Below are 16,785 nucleotides of genomic sequence, written 5' to 3' on the forward strand. Positions count from 1 at the left end.
AATGTATCACAAGTCACAAGTCACAACATGTAAAATTCGCGAAGCTCTAGTCTCTAGTTCTCTACTGTCAGGTAGAGTACTACGTTTTAAACTATTTCAAATAATGGATGGTTCATGGATGTATTTATGTTCGGACTTTTTTGTTTTCCACTCATTCACCATTCTTCAAAGTACTTCTGCGATTGATCGAAATACATACAGATTACAGAGTGCGTATTTTGTTTTTTCCAATATTTGTTGGGAACAAAGAATCGAACTATTATTAGCGTTGGCTGTCACCGTAATGAAAATAATCGTTCTCCCCTGCGAAACATTTGTCTCTATTTCATTGACAATTTAAGCTTTAGGGGGGAATGGGGATGCTTGAAACAGAATCGTTTTTTATTTTAAATCTTATATTATCTCTCTCTAGAAAAGTCACCTAATAAAGTATTTTGATATCGTTGCCTAATCTAATAATATATTTCCGTTTTTTAGTACGAGGAGGTATCTGGGCTTTTTTTCTGAAAATAACAGACGTTAGGGAAGCACAATATAATGTAGTACGCTATACGACTTATTAAGTGCATGATAAATGATAATAGAGCGAAATAGATGGGAAGATGTCCGGGGCAGGATGCGTTTTGGGCATTATTATATTCATATCGACAAATACTATGTAGTTTCAAGCGCTTTTTGGGCATTATTATATTCATATCAAGACAAATACTATGTAGTTTCAAGCGCACACGCTTTCGCATCTGAAGACCCATGTTATAGTCGTTTGAAGATCAAAAATGTCCAAGTCTTGGTGTAGCAGTTCCATGGGAGTACCACACATTTTTTTTACGTTTATTCCTAAAAAGAAAGGTCGCACCATTTCATCCCAGTCTACCCTATTCATTATCATAGATTTTCAATTTTCTCCCGTATATAAAGGTCTGTTGGATGCTCGTCGCAGCAGTGGACCCAGCAGCGGCCGACACCTCAATGAAGTGAAACAGTAAATATGGCGCCTTTAGTTTGTGGGCTCTCTTATTCATTTTTAATATTCGTTTTCGTTACTGCCACTGATAATCCTAAGGTAAATTTTACTTCTGTTTATTTTCATACCTTGTATGATTTAAGTTTTCATGCCTTATGACTTATGAGCTTTATGTTTAAAGCAGAAAATTTTGTACATTTATAAGTAAGTAATCGGGTTCTGTACGGCTGCAATGTAGGTACAATTCTACTTCCATTAACTGTGTGAGTTCTTAAGTCTTACGTTAGTGTTTTGGGAGAGATTGTTATAAAATTCACATATTTTTGTACTATTTATCGGCCATTCTCCGGAGAGCAAAATTTAAGTGTCCCGGGCTTGTATACTCTGTAATACTTCTTATTCAAGTATGTAATATTTTTAAAAGGTAGATAGCATCAGTATCTAGCTACAAACTTAAACACAGGCTCAAATTTAAGTAATTCAGTCTAAATTAATTGAAGTCGTGTTCAAAAACCATGTTTTTCTAATTACCGTAACGTGTCCCCACGCCAACTTGATCTCGAAACTTGCTTGTAATTTTTATAACGTACATATTTAATTTAATCTATTCATGGTTCAAAATATCGACTCAATAGGCCCAGCCTATAAATAGTTATCATGAAATAATCGCTTGTCCGATCAAAAGTTCTAATTACCGTAACACATGCTGTTTTCGGATGCCCACCCAAAAATACCAGGATTTGGCACATAACGAATGCATGGGTCGCTTCTCCTTAGTGTGTGCCATGGCCCATCAGCGGTCCCACGTCGTTAATGTTAGTGTGCCGCCGATAAAGAACGTTAGTATATAATTACCGTAGCTTTGGTTACAAACTTGTCTAATTACCGTAATCTTTAATTTTAAATTATGTTTAAATTAGATTTTAATTATGTATATTATATTTATGTTACATAATTTGGTCGTACGTTGCCATAAGTTAGTTTTTGATAATTGTGTCGTTGTACCGTTACGTAAAACACTTAATTTGTCTAATTACCGTATTTGAAAAACTTTAATTACTTAACTGTTACATCCCACAATTATAATTGTGTTCGTGTAATCTTAGAAGTTTTACTGTTTAGTATTAAGGACAGTGGCGGCCCTAGGGGTGACGAACAGGGCAATTGCCCGTGGCCTCGCAAGGTAGTTTTTCGAAAAACAAAGGGCCTCGCAAAGACCTGCCGCCCAGGGCCTCAACGATGTCAATACTTCGTTCTAGTTTACTTACGTTACGCTACGTTCTAGTTCTATGCAGGTCCTCGCAAGTACCATCCGCCCGGGGCCTCGCAATGTAAGGCCGCCACTGATTGAGGATAGGTTTTCCTAACACTATAAATTGCAATTGACATACCTGAATGTTGCAGGCTGATGGTCTGGGTAAGGGTGCTCATAGCGAGCGCGGCGGTCTGTGGTTCGGGCCCCGCCTGGGCAAGAGGTCCCTGCAGATGAGGAGCGAGAGGAACAGGTAACTGAACACCACCAATACTAGTAGCTCTGGATTTAGGTATAGGCAGTATATGCCATGGCCTATGGGTGGCAGCGTCTTCTGGCATCCTAGGAAGGGCGGCAAAATTAAACTCATAAAAATATAAATCCGGCCATGAACGCTTTATGCTAGTGTATTTTCCAATAGCAGCACTAGAGTGCATTATGCGGCAATAACGACTTAATAATGCTTAATGTTATGTTTCAACTACATCAATGCTTCGTACAATTGAGCACTCTCAAACTGACCATCGTTCCATCGTTTTAACATACTTCGGCATTGTTATACTTATCTTATACCCCTAGCCAGGTCTTCGAAGACGGAAAAGTTCCGTCACTACTTGGTCACTACTCACTACTCACTACTCACTAACCTATCGCTATTTGTCTTCTCGCGCACGATTTACCCACCTATCCCCACAGATGTGATGTGATTTCAATATTTTCAGGTCTGAAAGAAACACGTAGTGATGTATTAAATGACCTAATTTCTAACGGTCTTACCACAAAAAACTAAACATCTGTTGAACAGTTGTTTTGAGACCATTTTGTACTGAATTTTTCTCTAATTAACTGTTCAACGGGTGTTTAAATATTTTGTAGTAAGACCGTTTGTGTTTAACTAATTACTGTCACCGCAGTGACACAATGCGCAAACTGATCGAGGCGGCCGACACACTGAAGTTCTACTACGACCAGATGCCGTACGAGCTGCAAGCGGACCCGCTCACCAAAGGTACAGTCAGTGCTGGTTTTAGCACTATCAGCGCCCTGCACGAGAATTCTTCGACGCCAGGATGCTGGTATTGCTGGAAAAATTGGCGCCCCTTTTTTGCCTTCAGCGCGGCCCCTAGGATCCTAATTACCGTGATAAATCGGAAGCAGTGTGGCTTCTGATTGGTGGACTCAGAAGCTTCTAATTATTCTTCTTTTAGGATCCTATAATTAGGGCGATTAAATTTAGTAAAGTCAGAGCCAATTAGGGCCCGGCTTCGACTCTGCGGTAGTATAAATTGACCCTAAGGAAATATGATAGTTTTTATCGCGGCAAATGTCCGCGCAATACATAAACTTTCTGTGCAACTATCGCAAGCAACATCAGCTAGTTTATTATATTGACACAAACTATTCGTTCGACCACGCTAAATTGGAACGTTCTTGGTCACAGCGGTTTCCAAAAAGGTGATATTCACACCGAAGCTGGGCCGGGCGCTGGACTACGACAGTCGGGGTGTGGAGACCCTGGACTTCACCCCGCGCCTCGGCCGGAAACTCGGTGAAGAACTGCGGACTGATGACGAGTGAGTTAGAATAAAATTAATGGCTAATAACATACCTAATTTTCACTGCAGAGCTTGAATTAAAATAAGTCTAACAACCAGATATACAGGGTGTAACAAAACTTGATAACTTTAGGGTGTGTACCTACTGTGTACGTGTTTTTTCTTCTACATGGAATTGTAGAAGAAACATTTTTGGTCTTTCAGCGCTAAAGTATTATCACTTAGTTTTGTTACATGCACCCTGTATAATGTATATCTAACCATCCTCCAATCAAAACAAACAAAACATAATTTTTTTTCTGGATATGAATCAATTTCTTTGATTGCACATTATGGTGTATCCACACATGCCGTCGGCTTATACCGGCGCGGCACGGCCGGCGGTCCGGCCGCCGGCTAACACATGCCGCTGGCTTCGGCGGCAAGGCAGTCTGAAAGCTGGTGGCAAACCCGGCGGTAATAAGCCGGCGCGGCGGCATGTGTGGATACACCATTAGATACATCGTGCTGATTTAGGCTGCGTTTCCACTGAAGCGGAGCGGAGCTTAGCGGTGCCCGAATTGACCAATCGTGCTATTTCAGCGGAATGACAGCGAAGGTTTCGAGCATGCTGATTGGTCAATTCGGCACCGCTAAGTTCCGCTCCGCTTCAGTGGAAACGCAGCCTAACATTGATACAGTAAAGCCCGTTGCAGACGATGCGCAGTAGCTTGCGCAAGTACTAATACTACGCATATATTTTCATCGTGTGAACGCATTTTGCTTAGTGAAAGTGCGAGTGCAAGTTGCTTAGTAGCACTCGCTTTGGTCCTCGCGCAAGTGCGACTCATTTGCCCCCGCTCCGTCTACTTCACCCCCGCGCTACTTCACTGGTCATCGTTTGAACATGCGTTGACCAGTACTAGCGCCAGTACTAGCGCCAGTTCAGTCTGTTTGTTGTTTTGGTAAAGATGTAGAAACCTACCACTAGATTGTTGGGGAGTTGGTTGTTTTATTGAGTCTTAATGTTTTAAGTTTGTGAATTAAAAATGAATAAATGGAACTCAGACAAAACTATACAGTTTCTTATGTCTTTATTTCTATTGTCAAACGCATAATTTTCTGGTATACTTTTGCATCCTCCAAAGCTAGTTCTCGCATTAATAAATTTGACCCCCCAAGTAATTTCCTTCTTGTAATCCATTTTCTCACCCACAATCGTTTTCCTTTTTCTAAATTCTGTATTTCCTGCATCAGTTCCTCTGCTATCACTCCATTTAGCTCTTGAATTAGGCACTTAAAAAGTTTATTCAAAACCATACGCTTATCCATGGTTGCCTACTATGCACTGGCACTATACAAAGCTACTTCACGTGATCTTTTTACGTTTGAACGCTGGCGCAAGTACCTGCGCAAGTACTCGCGCAAGCTACTGTGCATCGTCTGCAACGGGCATAACAGTTGGTAACAGGCGCCAGTGTTCCACTTCTAGCTAGGTCAGTAGCTCTACCATGACTTTAAAGCTATAGTTTTTATCGATACTCGATACCGACTACGTAAATATTTAGTATGGCAAATTTTACAGCGCCTCTAGCGGTCACTTGCGGAACTAAAATCGCCATACTAAATATTCACATAGTCGGTATCGAGTATCGACAAAAACGATAGCTTTAAACTCATGGTAGAGCTACAGAATTCAGATCTGATTAGGTAGGTACAAGTACTTGTACTATTATCTATTCTGTGGTACAGGGTAAAATTTTGACATTTTATTTGAACTTTTGTGCCTCGATTCACCGTTTCGACTTAAGTATTTTTATTCCTTTTTTGCTGAGTGATCTTAAAGTTTTGCGCCCTCTCTAGTTATCTAGTAACAAACGTCATGCTAACTATTTCACGCTTCGCCCAGGCCTGAGCAAGTGATGGACGCCAGAGCGAATCTCTTCTCCCCTCGACTCGGCAGGAGCTTTAAATTCTCGCCCAGACTTGGCAGAGAATTGTCAGGTAATACCTATGTCCTGTAGTGTGCTTTAGATAGTGCAAAACTGTTTTTGCTACTCACCCTGAACTCTGAAGAAGTTACCTGTAATCCAAATTACAGGTAACAAACTCCAAAGTTTGTAACACTTTTAACGATATTGCTCCAAGAAATTAGGTTTAAATATTATTGTTCTTCTGCTCCCATAACCTCGGAGACCGGAGTACGTACATACGAAGTGATCATTGATCAAGTTTGGTTCTTCAACGCCATCTATGAACGATAAATAAGAAACTAAAAATAATTATATGTTTCTTGGAGTTGGTATTGGAAATGGACTTTGCATTGAAATATTTATAAAACATATGTTTGTTTATTTCAGACTACCTATACCTGGAGCCTGAAGTGAGGGTGGCCCGAAGCAGCGACAAGAGCTAAACGCATTCTGTAACATAAACGTTTTGGACAAAGTGATATTTTGTATTTAATTCTAGTCAAAATAAATATTATTAACTATTTTTGCCTTTTTCTAGTTCCTATAGTAAAATATTTCAAAACAAAATCTCTGCTTATAACATGGTTCATGTTAAAATAAAATTTATGTAGGTGGTATGTTAAAAGGGAATAAAAATGTTATGTAGAGCAAGAAAATAAATATGAACTTTTTATCGCTATTCGTACTAGTGTGTAAGTATGTTGGGTATAAAATTATTATTGAGGAAGGAAATACTGAACTATGAAATTCTTTGTTAACAAAAAGGGTTTTTATTCTTTAATTTTAATAAGGGTTGCTTAAAAGCGGTAGGTAGAGTTTAGAATTATATTGGAGTCGGTGATTAAAATATGATAAAATAAAATCTACAAGCATTTAGGTAGTTACTTATGTAGGCTCCAATAGATACTTAAATGAAATTATTATTACCTACCTAATAAGTTACTCTTTTATTTTCAGATCATCTCATAATAGGTTTTAGTAAAGTCGACTCTCAAGTAAATTCGACAGGCAATTCAGAAGATATCAAGGCAATTATCAAAGAAATTTTACCAGAAGAACTAGTCGATAATCTAACAAAAAAAGTTTTCGATCTTTTACTAAATAATACCCAAGATGCAAGAAGATATAATAAATATATAATCAATAAACCAATTGATACTAGACAGTTTATAATCGTAAATGAAAAGAAGGTCGATTTCGAAACTTTAGTTAACATGGTCAAGCAGAAATTAATGAGTAGACGAAACCAAGTTCCAAAATATATTACCCCAAGATTAGTACTACACGTTGGCGATAGCCAGCGTAAGATAATAAAAAAACACAAAGCGACCTTGTCCAACATAAAAGATATCTCATTCGAAGCAACTAAAAGACCTAAAACGAAAAGAACAAAAAATAACTCTAAGAGATATACTCTAACCACATCCCAAAAGAAATCACGCTTTGAGCATAAAAGCATTCTCCGACACAAACCAAACAGCGAAATATTCTCAAAATCAAAGGAAGATGCAGAGGGATGGTTGATAAACAGAAGTAGATTCAAAATAGTAACAAGAAGTAACAAATTTAAAAACATTTATAAAAAAGTTTCGGCCGACACAGACGACGAAGAGAGAAAAGTTTCTAAATCCGTGTCGAAAATACGAGATCTGTTGAAGGCTATGTCTAAAGAAAATAAAGAAAGAGGGAAAAAGATAGAAACAACATACAGAGATTCTTCAGAAATATTTTATTCCGACGAATCTACAATCAGCACCATCTCTTCCAGCGAAATAAAGGCTGAGACGAGAAATCTTGGTGACGGAAGTGCAGATGTTTCTATGAAAATAACTGAAAAGTTGAGGAAAGTATGGTTCAAGCCGCCTACACCTGACTACATAAAGAAAACTACAGTTGCGATCGAAAAATATAATTTTGATGAGCAAATACCAGAAAACGATAGGATTAGAAGTTCAGAGTCTATTGTTTACGAATAGTTTGTGAAATGTAGCAAACTGTACCTATGTAAAAATGTACAATAGAATATCATAGACATGCATAGTATTTTACCAATAGCTGCTTTTATCGGACCTATATAAAAGAAGGTTCTATGTTCGGTTGTATGGATAATAGTACATACTTTGTTATTGTTATAACTTCTGTACTTTCAATGTACCGATAAAAATCTGCAGTAAAATATATTATGCGCAATGCACTTAAAAATATAATAATTTTCTTATTCGTGGCTTGCAAACTTACTTGCCTCTAGATAGAAACATCTGAGCTTCTTTTTTTTTACTTAAAATCATAAGCCTTATACCTTATGGTATAAAGGTAAATTATAAATAAAACCAAGTAATAAGATTGCAACCTTTGTATTTACTCTCTAATTCGAGATTTTCATCACCTTACAGCACATGCGTAACGCACCCTCTACACGGTGGACGATTTCAACAACACATTACACAACGCCAAACAACGAGATACACAGCTGTACAGACAAACCTCGTTCCTAATATCCTTCGGGAAGATCGCCGAAGGTCATTAGCCACTCGGTGACGCTGTACTCACAAATAGTAACTTACTTCACTAAACAATAGTCAATATACATACAAAACAATTACAATAAACGTATTTTTGAATGTCCAAACTACAATAAACATATTACATAAATATTAGGCATACACATCTCATTATTTGACAATACAAATTTTAAATCAAACACTAAGCTTATATTGCACCATACAGAACATACGAAAGTTGCTAAATCGTCCATCGTTTTAAATATAGATACAGAGAAAAACTAGAGATATTTTTTTCGGTATTTTTAAATAAATTATTCCTTCGGTATATTTTTCGTAGACTACATTAGATGAAAATAAATACTTAAGATTTTACCGCCGTCACCGAGTACGAATTAAAAAAAATCTAATTCGGAACGGCGCATGTTCGATTTTCAAAAGCTTTTATACAAAGATAATGTGTGGATTCTAGAAACATTAGCATTCGGAACGCAACCCGCCAACAGACACCTCGTTAAAACTAAATGCATGCTACTTTAAGCTGCCAATTCCGGCACCAACATACAGACATAACCGATCATAGCCCAACTGTTTAAAAAAATATGGCATGAGGTATCTTAGGTGACAATTGCGTTGCCGAACACAGATTAGATCTTAAGAGTACGTTTCTCACATGAACCCGAATGAACACACAAGGTGTCACTATGCACTCGCACTAGATATCATCGTTCGGGACTAGACCGGGACCTCCGATTATTCCGTATTCAACCCCTAATTTCAACCCTCATAGGGGCTTTAAAATATTGGGGTTGAAAGAACGAACCGATCTTGCAGTCGTTAAACCGATTGCGATTCAGGCAGTAAAGTTAGCACGTTCGTAAAATAAGAAAAGCTAATTTTAAAAGCTTAAAAAATGCAAAACACACACTAACATTAAAGTGTTTTTATCAATTTTTTTTCTTTTTTTCCCTTACATCTGCATACAATGAAATATTTGAGATCCATTTTTTTTTCTTTTTTTCTCGATATTTATATAATTTTTTTTATTCATTTATATATTAAGGTATAGCTAATTAATAAATTTAATTATACGATACGAAAGAACGCAAGAATCATAAACGAAAAAAATATTTATAATAATAATTTTGAATTTTTAAACCCCTATCGAGTTAGTCAGAAATATATTAACGTATAATACTACTTAATCATATCGGATGTAATTTCGGTGGACATTATTTCTCACACATTCAACACACACGGTCGCAGTATAAAAACTATCCCTAACAGCTTTTACGCCGCGACCCAAACGTTCCTTAAAGAAATATTAGCTTAACTATAAAATATGGAATTTTTTTTCTTTATTTTCCTTTATAAAATCACAGTACGAAAGCTACGACGCGCCGGCGGCGGCCGCCCCGCCGTCCACTGTTACCTAATAAACCATTAAAGCTCTCATCTGATAAGTCGGCTGAACGGAGGACGCCGCCGTCGCTTCTTTTATAAACTAAAAATAATACTACGCCTTAAATACGAATTTCGAACAAGACCCCGGGTGTAGTGTACAGAATTCCCATGTTTTTAAATGCCCTTCCGGAGGCGTCTAAGTTTTTTTTCAATTGGACATTTTCGGCATTCGCGTACACTGGCACCCGGAATCGACGCATGCCTCAAACTCTGGCCCAAATGTGACAAGATCTACATCAACAGTATTGCATTTTTGCACCACAGGTGCTAGATTCACTATCGGATCACGGAATTTTGAATTTTCAAAAGTGGGATCACTAGATATAAAATTGAGCTAACAGTTTATAAAAAAATCGATGCAATAGTACAAATTCTCTACGACAATTGTGCTAAAATATGACGTGATGACGATAACAAGGGTGTACCGGCTCACGGCGCCGCGGGCAGTTCCTTCGTCCGTCGTGTAAAATGTAAATTTAAAAATAAAATATCGCCGTCTCGGGTGTATCTCCTTCTCTCTCGTCCCGCGGCAGCGTGAGTGGTGCGTGTCCGTTACGACGGTGAGCACTTGCGCCGCTGTCAGTTGTCACAGTACACGGGCAGCACGGGGCTGCGCGGCCAGTCCGAGGTCTCTTCGCTCTCACTGCTCTCGCTACCGGATCTGAAAATATATTACTACATTTAATACAATGTTTAGATTTATTATCTTCCTACGTTGTTACGCGTTACATTTTTGACAAATTACGATGAAAAGCTTGCTAAATTGCTATCGAGACAGACAGGCCCAAATTTTTGATAATAATTTGAGAGTAAAGTCATCAGTCTTAACTTTTACTTATTAAACAGTATTTGCCAAGTTTTGTTGAATATAGGATAATAATATATGTCAGATAAAATAATAATTGTAGTAACAGTCTTGCACCCGTATCCGCCACAGAGCGGACCCAGAACGCCATTCCACTACAGTACTGTCGCACCGGTTTCGCAGTAACACACGCTGACACATAAGACAACGCGTGTGGACATTTGGTGCAAACTTTCTAGAAACTTAGGTCTTTGAACGTTAGCCCATCATGAAAGATGATTACGTTCGTATAGAAAAGCATTTTGGCCTTCGATGAAACTACTAAATCTATCTATCAGAGATGTTGATTCTTAGGCAGATGGCGGACCTAAGTAATTTGGTCGCGTTTAGGGCATCGAAACCCGGCCCATATTTCAAAACCCGGGTTTTCGTTAAATGAAAAACCGGGTACCCGGGTTTTTCGGGTTTTTGTACAATTTAAATATTAACAATGCGAAAATACGCTACATATGATTTTCTACCATTGCCAGCACCTACCCAGTTAAATACTATTTAAATACCCTTGTTTCGGGTCACATCACTGCCAAACCAAGTCTCGGGTAAACGCCGAACGGGCAACGCCGTATCATACTTTTATTGAGGCGACTATTTTAACCTCTTCTATATTACTGATTAAGATCAGAAATCATCAAATCTTAAAAATATAGATTTTCGGGCCAAAATTACGCGTAAGAACAAGCTTCACCCCCAAATACATGTATTACTAAAATGTAATTTGCATGTTATGAAATATATTAAATCTATATCGAATTTTTGAAGGCAGTAAATTGAAGAATAAGCTTTAATATAAAACGTATGCCAGCAAATCTTTATTTGATCTTTTACATTTTTAATGCTGATTGTCAAATTATTTATAATTACTTAATCCTAATTGATGTTTGGCATACTTTATACCTGTGACAAAATTTTTGTGCCACAGTTTTTACCTGAAATTGCTTTTTTGCTAAGCCGATTGTTCTTTGCAATTTAAGTTAATTTTCTATCTTACTGGAAAATCCCTCAAAAAATTTTGTCGTTGTTTGTTCTAGTCTATTATGACAGAATTCATGTCAGATAACCATTTATTTGACCAGACCAGACCACTCAGCAAATGAAGGTTGCTTTTTATGAATTTGGAAGATAAACCATGGTGTCCACAAATAAATTGTATCTGGTGCTGGTGCTGATAACAACCCCGGCTTGTATTTCATCTGGGTTCACTAAAATCACTGTATTAATAATTCCGCAGTGAGTATGCCATCCAGGGCCTGCTATAGAAAGATCACTCGTCCTATTATTTGTTACCACCATCAGTCTCCGAGGCTCATGAAAAGCAATCTGCCGCATTTTTCAGACTGTAATGCTGGAATACAAAATGGTTTCACATCATAAGAACCAACTTGATGGAAACTCCTCTGGTTGGTTTTGTCGGTTTCTAGGGGCTGCTTTCCTAGAGCTATTTTACTGGTTGCAATATCTTAATACTGGGTTAATTTAACTAGATTATTTCAACTTAGGACTAGTCCACAGTTATCTGATACGATTATGATTTATGACTATTGCGAATATATAACAAATAACGACAAAAAGCTTTAAGATGTTTTTAGTAAGTTAGACGACTATAAAATAGACTTTAAATTGCAAAGAAGACTGGGCCACATACCATAGCAAGGCACAAAAATGTATTTTTAGGTAAAAATCAATTAGTACTAGCTAAAAGCCGAGTTGCCACGGTAATAAAAACAGTTTTTTTTATTTTAATTGTAACCAAACCTTGAGTAACCGATGATAAGTTGATAACACATCTACATAATATAAATAAACTTTATTATACTAAATCACAAATCAATAGGCGTGGTACTTTTTCCGTGTTTTTTCGGGTTTCGGTTGGTACTACTAATATATATTCTGTGGTTTCGGTAAAGTGTACCACAAAAATGCTCAGGTTGTGGGATATAATAGGGCTCGCTTCAAAATTCCTGATAGGTTTTTAGATATTCTTTCATAGAGACTTTGTTGATGGGTGTATTTTATCAGCAATTACGGTCGATCCAAGTTACAACGTTTTGTTACCAACTAGCGGCTGACTTGTCCATTATCAAAAATCTAAGGTACTATCAGAGAAGTTGATTCCTAGGCAGATGGAGGACCTATATAGTTTGGTCGCGTTACGTCAAACCTAGCCCACAGATCACAATCAACATTGAATTGACATGATCCGACCAAATGACGTTGGTCTGTCAACTGCCTATGAATCAATTTCCTCAGTGGTACTTTCAGCAGACTTAGAAAGATAGAACTCTTGGAAGCTGTTTTCTTTTGAAATTTTTCTCTTTATTTCGTAAGCATTTGATCACAAAATGAAGAAAACTGTGGTCAGTCACTGAATGTTGATTAAAAAGTATTATACTTCTATGAGATTTGAAAACTTTTTGCGATGGATAGATTGCTTTAAGAGACTTGGCTTTTTTACATTGAATAGTTTGGTAGGATGTTCACAATATGAATAAATATTTTTGTGACGACGCTTTAAAAACGAAACTTTTACTTTATAAAATATTAGATTTTGTTTAATTATGAATAGAAATAATTAAATCTATAATAATCTTATAAAGATGAAGAATTTTTATGTTAGTTTGCTGTAAATTTATACGTGGGAGAGCTATGCTTCGGCACGAATGGGCCGGCTCGACCGGATAAATACCACGTTCTCACAGAAAACTGGCGTGAAACATGGCTTGCGCTGTGTTTCGCCGAGTGAGTGAGTTTACCGGAGGCCCAATCCCCTACCCTATTCCCTTTCCTACCCTCCCCTATTCCCTTCCCTTCCCTACCCTCCCTATTACCCTATTCCCTCTTAAAAGGCCGGCAACGCACATGCAGCTCTTCTGATGCTGCGAGTGTCCATGGGCGACGGAAGTTGCTTTCCATCAGGTGACCCGTTTGCTCGTTTGCCCCCTTATTTCATAAAAAAAAATACCTTAAATCAGGTCTAGCCTTTAATAATAATCAAAAAAACGAAAAACCCGGGTTCCATTTTTGAAGCCCGGGTTTTCGAGTTTCGTTGCCCTAGTCGCGTTAAGTCAAACCCATCCGACCGATCACAGCTAATATTGAGTTGACATAAGCCGACCACATGATGTAGGTGCGTCAACTGCCTAGGGATCAATTTCTTCGATGGTACATAACTAACAAGTCAATCATGGTTTGGATAACTAGCAACGCAATCATGGCTATCCATCATGGTCCAACGTGAAGGCCATTTGAGTGTCCGGGGCGTAGCTAACCTGTTTCTAGTGGGCGTGGCGTCGACAGCGAAGTGTTGCTCCTCGATGGTGGGCAGGAGGGAGGTGAGCCGATCGGTCGGACGTAGCACCTGAAACATGAAGGAATTGCGTTAGATAAGATGGTATGAGAAATTGGCCTTTTGTAAAAGATACTTTCAATAAATGGCGTCAGGAAGCGATGCAAAGAAGCATAATAGCGAAATCGAATTTAATTAGCACGTCACGGCGCTGCTGTCAGTCATGTGTGCGTTGCGACGACGCAGCGCTCTGTGTGAACACCTTGGTTGTTTGTATGTAAAACAACGCAACGGCAGCGCTGCGTCGACGCAACGTGCCGTGTGGACTGGCTCTCAGAAGACACAACGCAACGCAACGCTAAACAATTGATACAAAATTAAAGTGTTAAAGCTGCATCACACAATTTGACATTTCCATTTTGCTTGGCTTTCGTCGCTTCTTTTGTTTTAGTGTGATCTATTTTCACAAATAGACATATTTACCTTGAGGGTCCGCTCAGACAGCCGCCACACTAGCCGCTGCCGCTGCGGCGCCGCGCCGTGCGCCTCGTACCGCGCAACCGCACGACGCACGCGCGCACGAGTCGCCGTCAGCGACGCGTCTGTCATCTGAAACAAACAGTTCATATTTAGGAGATTGTTTTATTTTATAAGGATAATAATAGTTAACGGTCTTTAGTTCACGTTTCAACCACTGAATCGATTTGTTTATAGTTAGGTCGCAAAAAATGTTGAATCCCAGGAAACCACGGAAACTTTTTTCCGTTTATAATATTAGTTTTAAACTTAAGAATGTGCATGTTCCGCGTGATAACCTCACTCCGGCGTACAAATCAATATGAAGCTTAACATCTATTCACAATAAATTATGTATCGTACAACTCGAAACTAAAAAAGTGAGTCCGCAAAATCGATTGAATTTTCAATATTGACGATTAGGCCTTGTTCCTTGAGATTATTATACCTGTTGAACCCACAAACTACGTAAAAACTACGTCCTGTAAGACGTAGCTAGTATAATTGACGTAACTACGTTTAGTAACAAGATGTAATAGACGATTAACAATTGCAGTTTTGACGTCATAACATTCGTCATAGACCATAAATTACAGGCGTAACTTATTACAGTTAAATTATAGATTATTACCATTGTTTTGTAAGGCAGTGTGAAATCGAATGAACACATTTTCTAGCTTTCACGTTTTGAACTGCACGTTTTTACTGTTTAGAAAAAATTATGCGTTTAAATGAGTAACGTCCGAATCGCTCAATTTTAAATGTATCAGTAGACATACCAATTAAAAATGACAAATCGCGGATAAATCATTTTGCCGGCATTTGCGGCATTTGTGCACTTGAAAAAAAGCTTGAGTCGGTCATACAATTTAAATTGCTTTAGTTACGTGATGATGACACTAACTAAAGTCATATTTAAGAGGTCGAATGGATATTTCGATGATGTAATACAATCATACAGTTAGTACAATGTGTGTACTCACATTGCAGTGCGCCTGGAGGTGTGCGGCGAACTCATAGATGCAGTAGGCCTCCTCGGGCACCGGCGGCCCGCCCTCCGCAGCCACGCGGCTCCATTCCACCAGCTGGATCTCTGTAATTACAAATATCGTTAGTACAAAACTCAGCTCTGGATATATGTATAGGCAGTATAGGCCATGGCCTATGGGCGGCAGCGTCCTATGATGACGGCATAGTTCGTACATAGGGGAGGCAATATTAAAGTAGCCTATACTCTTAAAAATTATAAATCCGGCCTTGACTAAACTTCCTAAAGTGTATTCTGTGGCGTTGTCATCGGAATTTCGCCAACGTAATGTTAACACTTCTGGTATACAGTATACTATATTTTTATGCTTAAATCAAATAAAAATGCATCTTTGAAATCGATTGGTGTGAAATTTAGTTATAACACACTCCCGAGTCCTGAGAAAGGACTTGGGCTATCTTTTATCGAGGAACGACATGGACAAACCACGCAAACATAGCTATGCGGAACATAATATTGTGTTGATATGAAGTTATAAACTCACCAAGCTGATGGCACACCAGCACCAACGCTAGTTCCGACGTCCTAGCGCTGACGCAGGCAGCATCGCACGCGGCGATCTCTAGCAGCTGCAGCAGCTGGGGTTCGGGCAGCGACAGCGGCAACGCCAGCTGCTCGGCCGCGCCGACGACGAGCGCGCGCAGCAGCCGCGCCCAGTGCAGCGCGGTGACGGAGCCGCGGCCGGCGAGCGACAGCTTGTCACTGATGACGCGCGACATGCGAGCGACGTCGCCCGCCGTGCACGCTGATTGCGACACCGACACTGAAATAACGAGTTATTATAGATACACCTTAACTAATAGAGGTACATTCAGAGAAATTGATTCCTAGGTAGATGGAGGACCTAAGTAATTTGGTCGCGTTAAGTCAAACCCATCCGACTGATCACAGCTAACATTGAATTGACATAAGACGACCAAATGACTTAGAGCCAGTCCACACGGCGCGTCGCGTTAACGTCGCAACGCAAATATTTTGACGCATAGCCGGCCACATACGCGGGCGCTGCGCCGTCGCAGCGTTATTGCGAAGCAGTCTGAACCCCCTTCTTCTCGGGGGCTGTCCATCATGCTCATGTGTGCGTTGCGAGGACGCAGCGCGCCGTGTGAACACCTTGGTTATTCGTATATAAAGCAACGCAACGGCAGCGCTGCGTCGACGCAACCGGCAACGCTGACGCAACGCGACGTGTGGACTGGCTCCTAGATCCGTCAACTGCCTCAATCAATTTCTTCGATGGTACATTTTTAACAAAAAGCGTTGAGGTCTTTAGAAATAAATTTACAAGATGTGGTTTGGTAGACAACTAAATAAGCTACTAAAAAAGTGTTCTCAAGAAGAGTCTTAATCTTCTTTTAAATTAGCTCTATCTTCTTTTATAAAA

The 16,785-nt window shown here is 39.1% G+C and overlaps 3 protein-coding genes across 7 annotated transcripts in view; 2 read left to right on the top strand and 1 right to left on the bottom strand.

Moving 5' to 3' along the window:
- Positions 1-933: 933 nt before the first annotated feature.
- On the top strand, positions 934-6,248 carry LOC121736863 (PBAN-type neuropeptides-like). Its single transcript, XM_042128326.1, has 6 exons — positions 934-1,063; positions 2,369-2,469; positions 3,131-3,225; positions 3,658-3,790; positions 5,661-5,755; positions 6,112-6,248. Exons 1-6 carry the CDS (start codon positions 989-991, stop codon positions 6,165-6,167), a joined length of 555 nt encoding a protein of 184 aa, XP_041984260.1. The 5' UTR covers positions 934-988; the 3' UTR covers positions 6,168-6,248.
- Positions 6,249-6,298: 50 nt separating this feature from the next.
- LOC121736861 lies at positions 6,299-16,679 on the top strand. 2 transcript variants are annotated; one of them, XM_042128325.1, is made up of 3 exons: positions 6,299-6,416; positions 6,682-7,703; positions 16,667-16,679. In XM_042128325.1, the coding sequence occupies exons 1-2, from the start codon at positions 6,386-6,388 to the stop codon at positions 7,698-7,700; spliced, it is 1,050 nt and encodes a 349-aa protein (XP_041984259.1). In that variant the 5' UTR covers positions 6,299-6,385; the 3' UTR covers positions 7,701-7,703; positions 16,667-16,679. The 2 variants fall into 2 exon arrangements, with proteins under 2 accessions (XP_041984259.1, XP_041984258.1); XM_042128324.1 differs by lacking the exon at positions 16,667-16,679 and having other exon boundaries at positions 6,682-7,799.
- The window catches only part of LOC121736860 (cyclin G), a 39,108-nt gene continuing 30,385 nt past the window's right edge, over positions 8,063-16,785 (bottom strand). For all 4 annotated transcript variants that reach the window (XM_042128323.1, XM_042128322.1, XM_042128321.1 and 1 more), the window contains 5 exons: positions 15,886-16,164; positions 15,337-15,446; positions 14,321-14,446; positions 13,821-13,909; positions 8,063-10,350 (listed from right to left, as the gene is read on the bottom strand). In XM_042128323.1, coding sequence (XP_041984257.1) covers positions 10,269-10,350; positions 13,821-13,909; positions 14,321-14,446; positions 15,337-15,446; positions 15,886-16,164 — 686 coding nt within the window. In that variant the 3' untranslated portion in view covers positions 8,063-10,268. The remainder of the gene's footprint in view (positions 10,351-13,820; positions 13,910-14,320; positions 14,447-15,336; positions 15,447-15,885; positions 16,165-16,785) is intronic.

The sequence above is a fragment of the Aricia agestis genome, chromosome 19, assembly GCF_905147365.1.
Source record: "Aricia agestis chromosome 19, ilAriAges1.1, whole genome shotgun sequence".
Classification (NCBI taxonomy): Eukaryota; Metazoa; Arthropoda; class Insecta; order Lepidoptera; family Lycaenidae; genus Aricia; species Aricia agestis.

Excerpts from the sequence above, each read along its gene's own strand:
- LOC121736863 (XM_042128326.1), top strand. The coding sequence starts at position 989 with ATGGCGCCTTTAGTTTGTGGGCTCTCTTATTCATTTTTAATATTCGTT. Across the intron at positions 1,064-2,368 it reads CTGCCACTGATAATCCTAAG|GCTGATGGTCTGGGTAAGGG; the intron begins GTAAATTTTACT and ends TGAATGTTGCAG. Across the intron at positions 3,791-5,660 it reads GAACTGCGGACTGATGACGA|GCCTGAGCAAGTGATGGACG; the intron begins GTGAGTTAGAAT and ends CGCTTCGCCCAG.
- LOC121736861 (XM_042128325.1), top strand. The coding sequence starts at position 6,386 with ATGAACTTTTTATCGCTATTCGTACTAGTGT. Across the intron at positions 6,417-6,681 it reads ATCGCTATTCGTACTAGTGT|ATCATCTCATAATAGGTTTT; the intron begins GTAAGTATGTTG and ends TTTTATTTTCAG.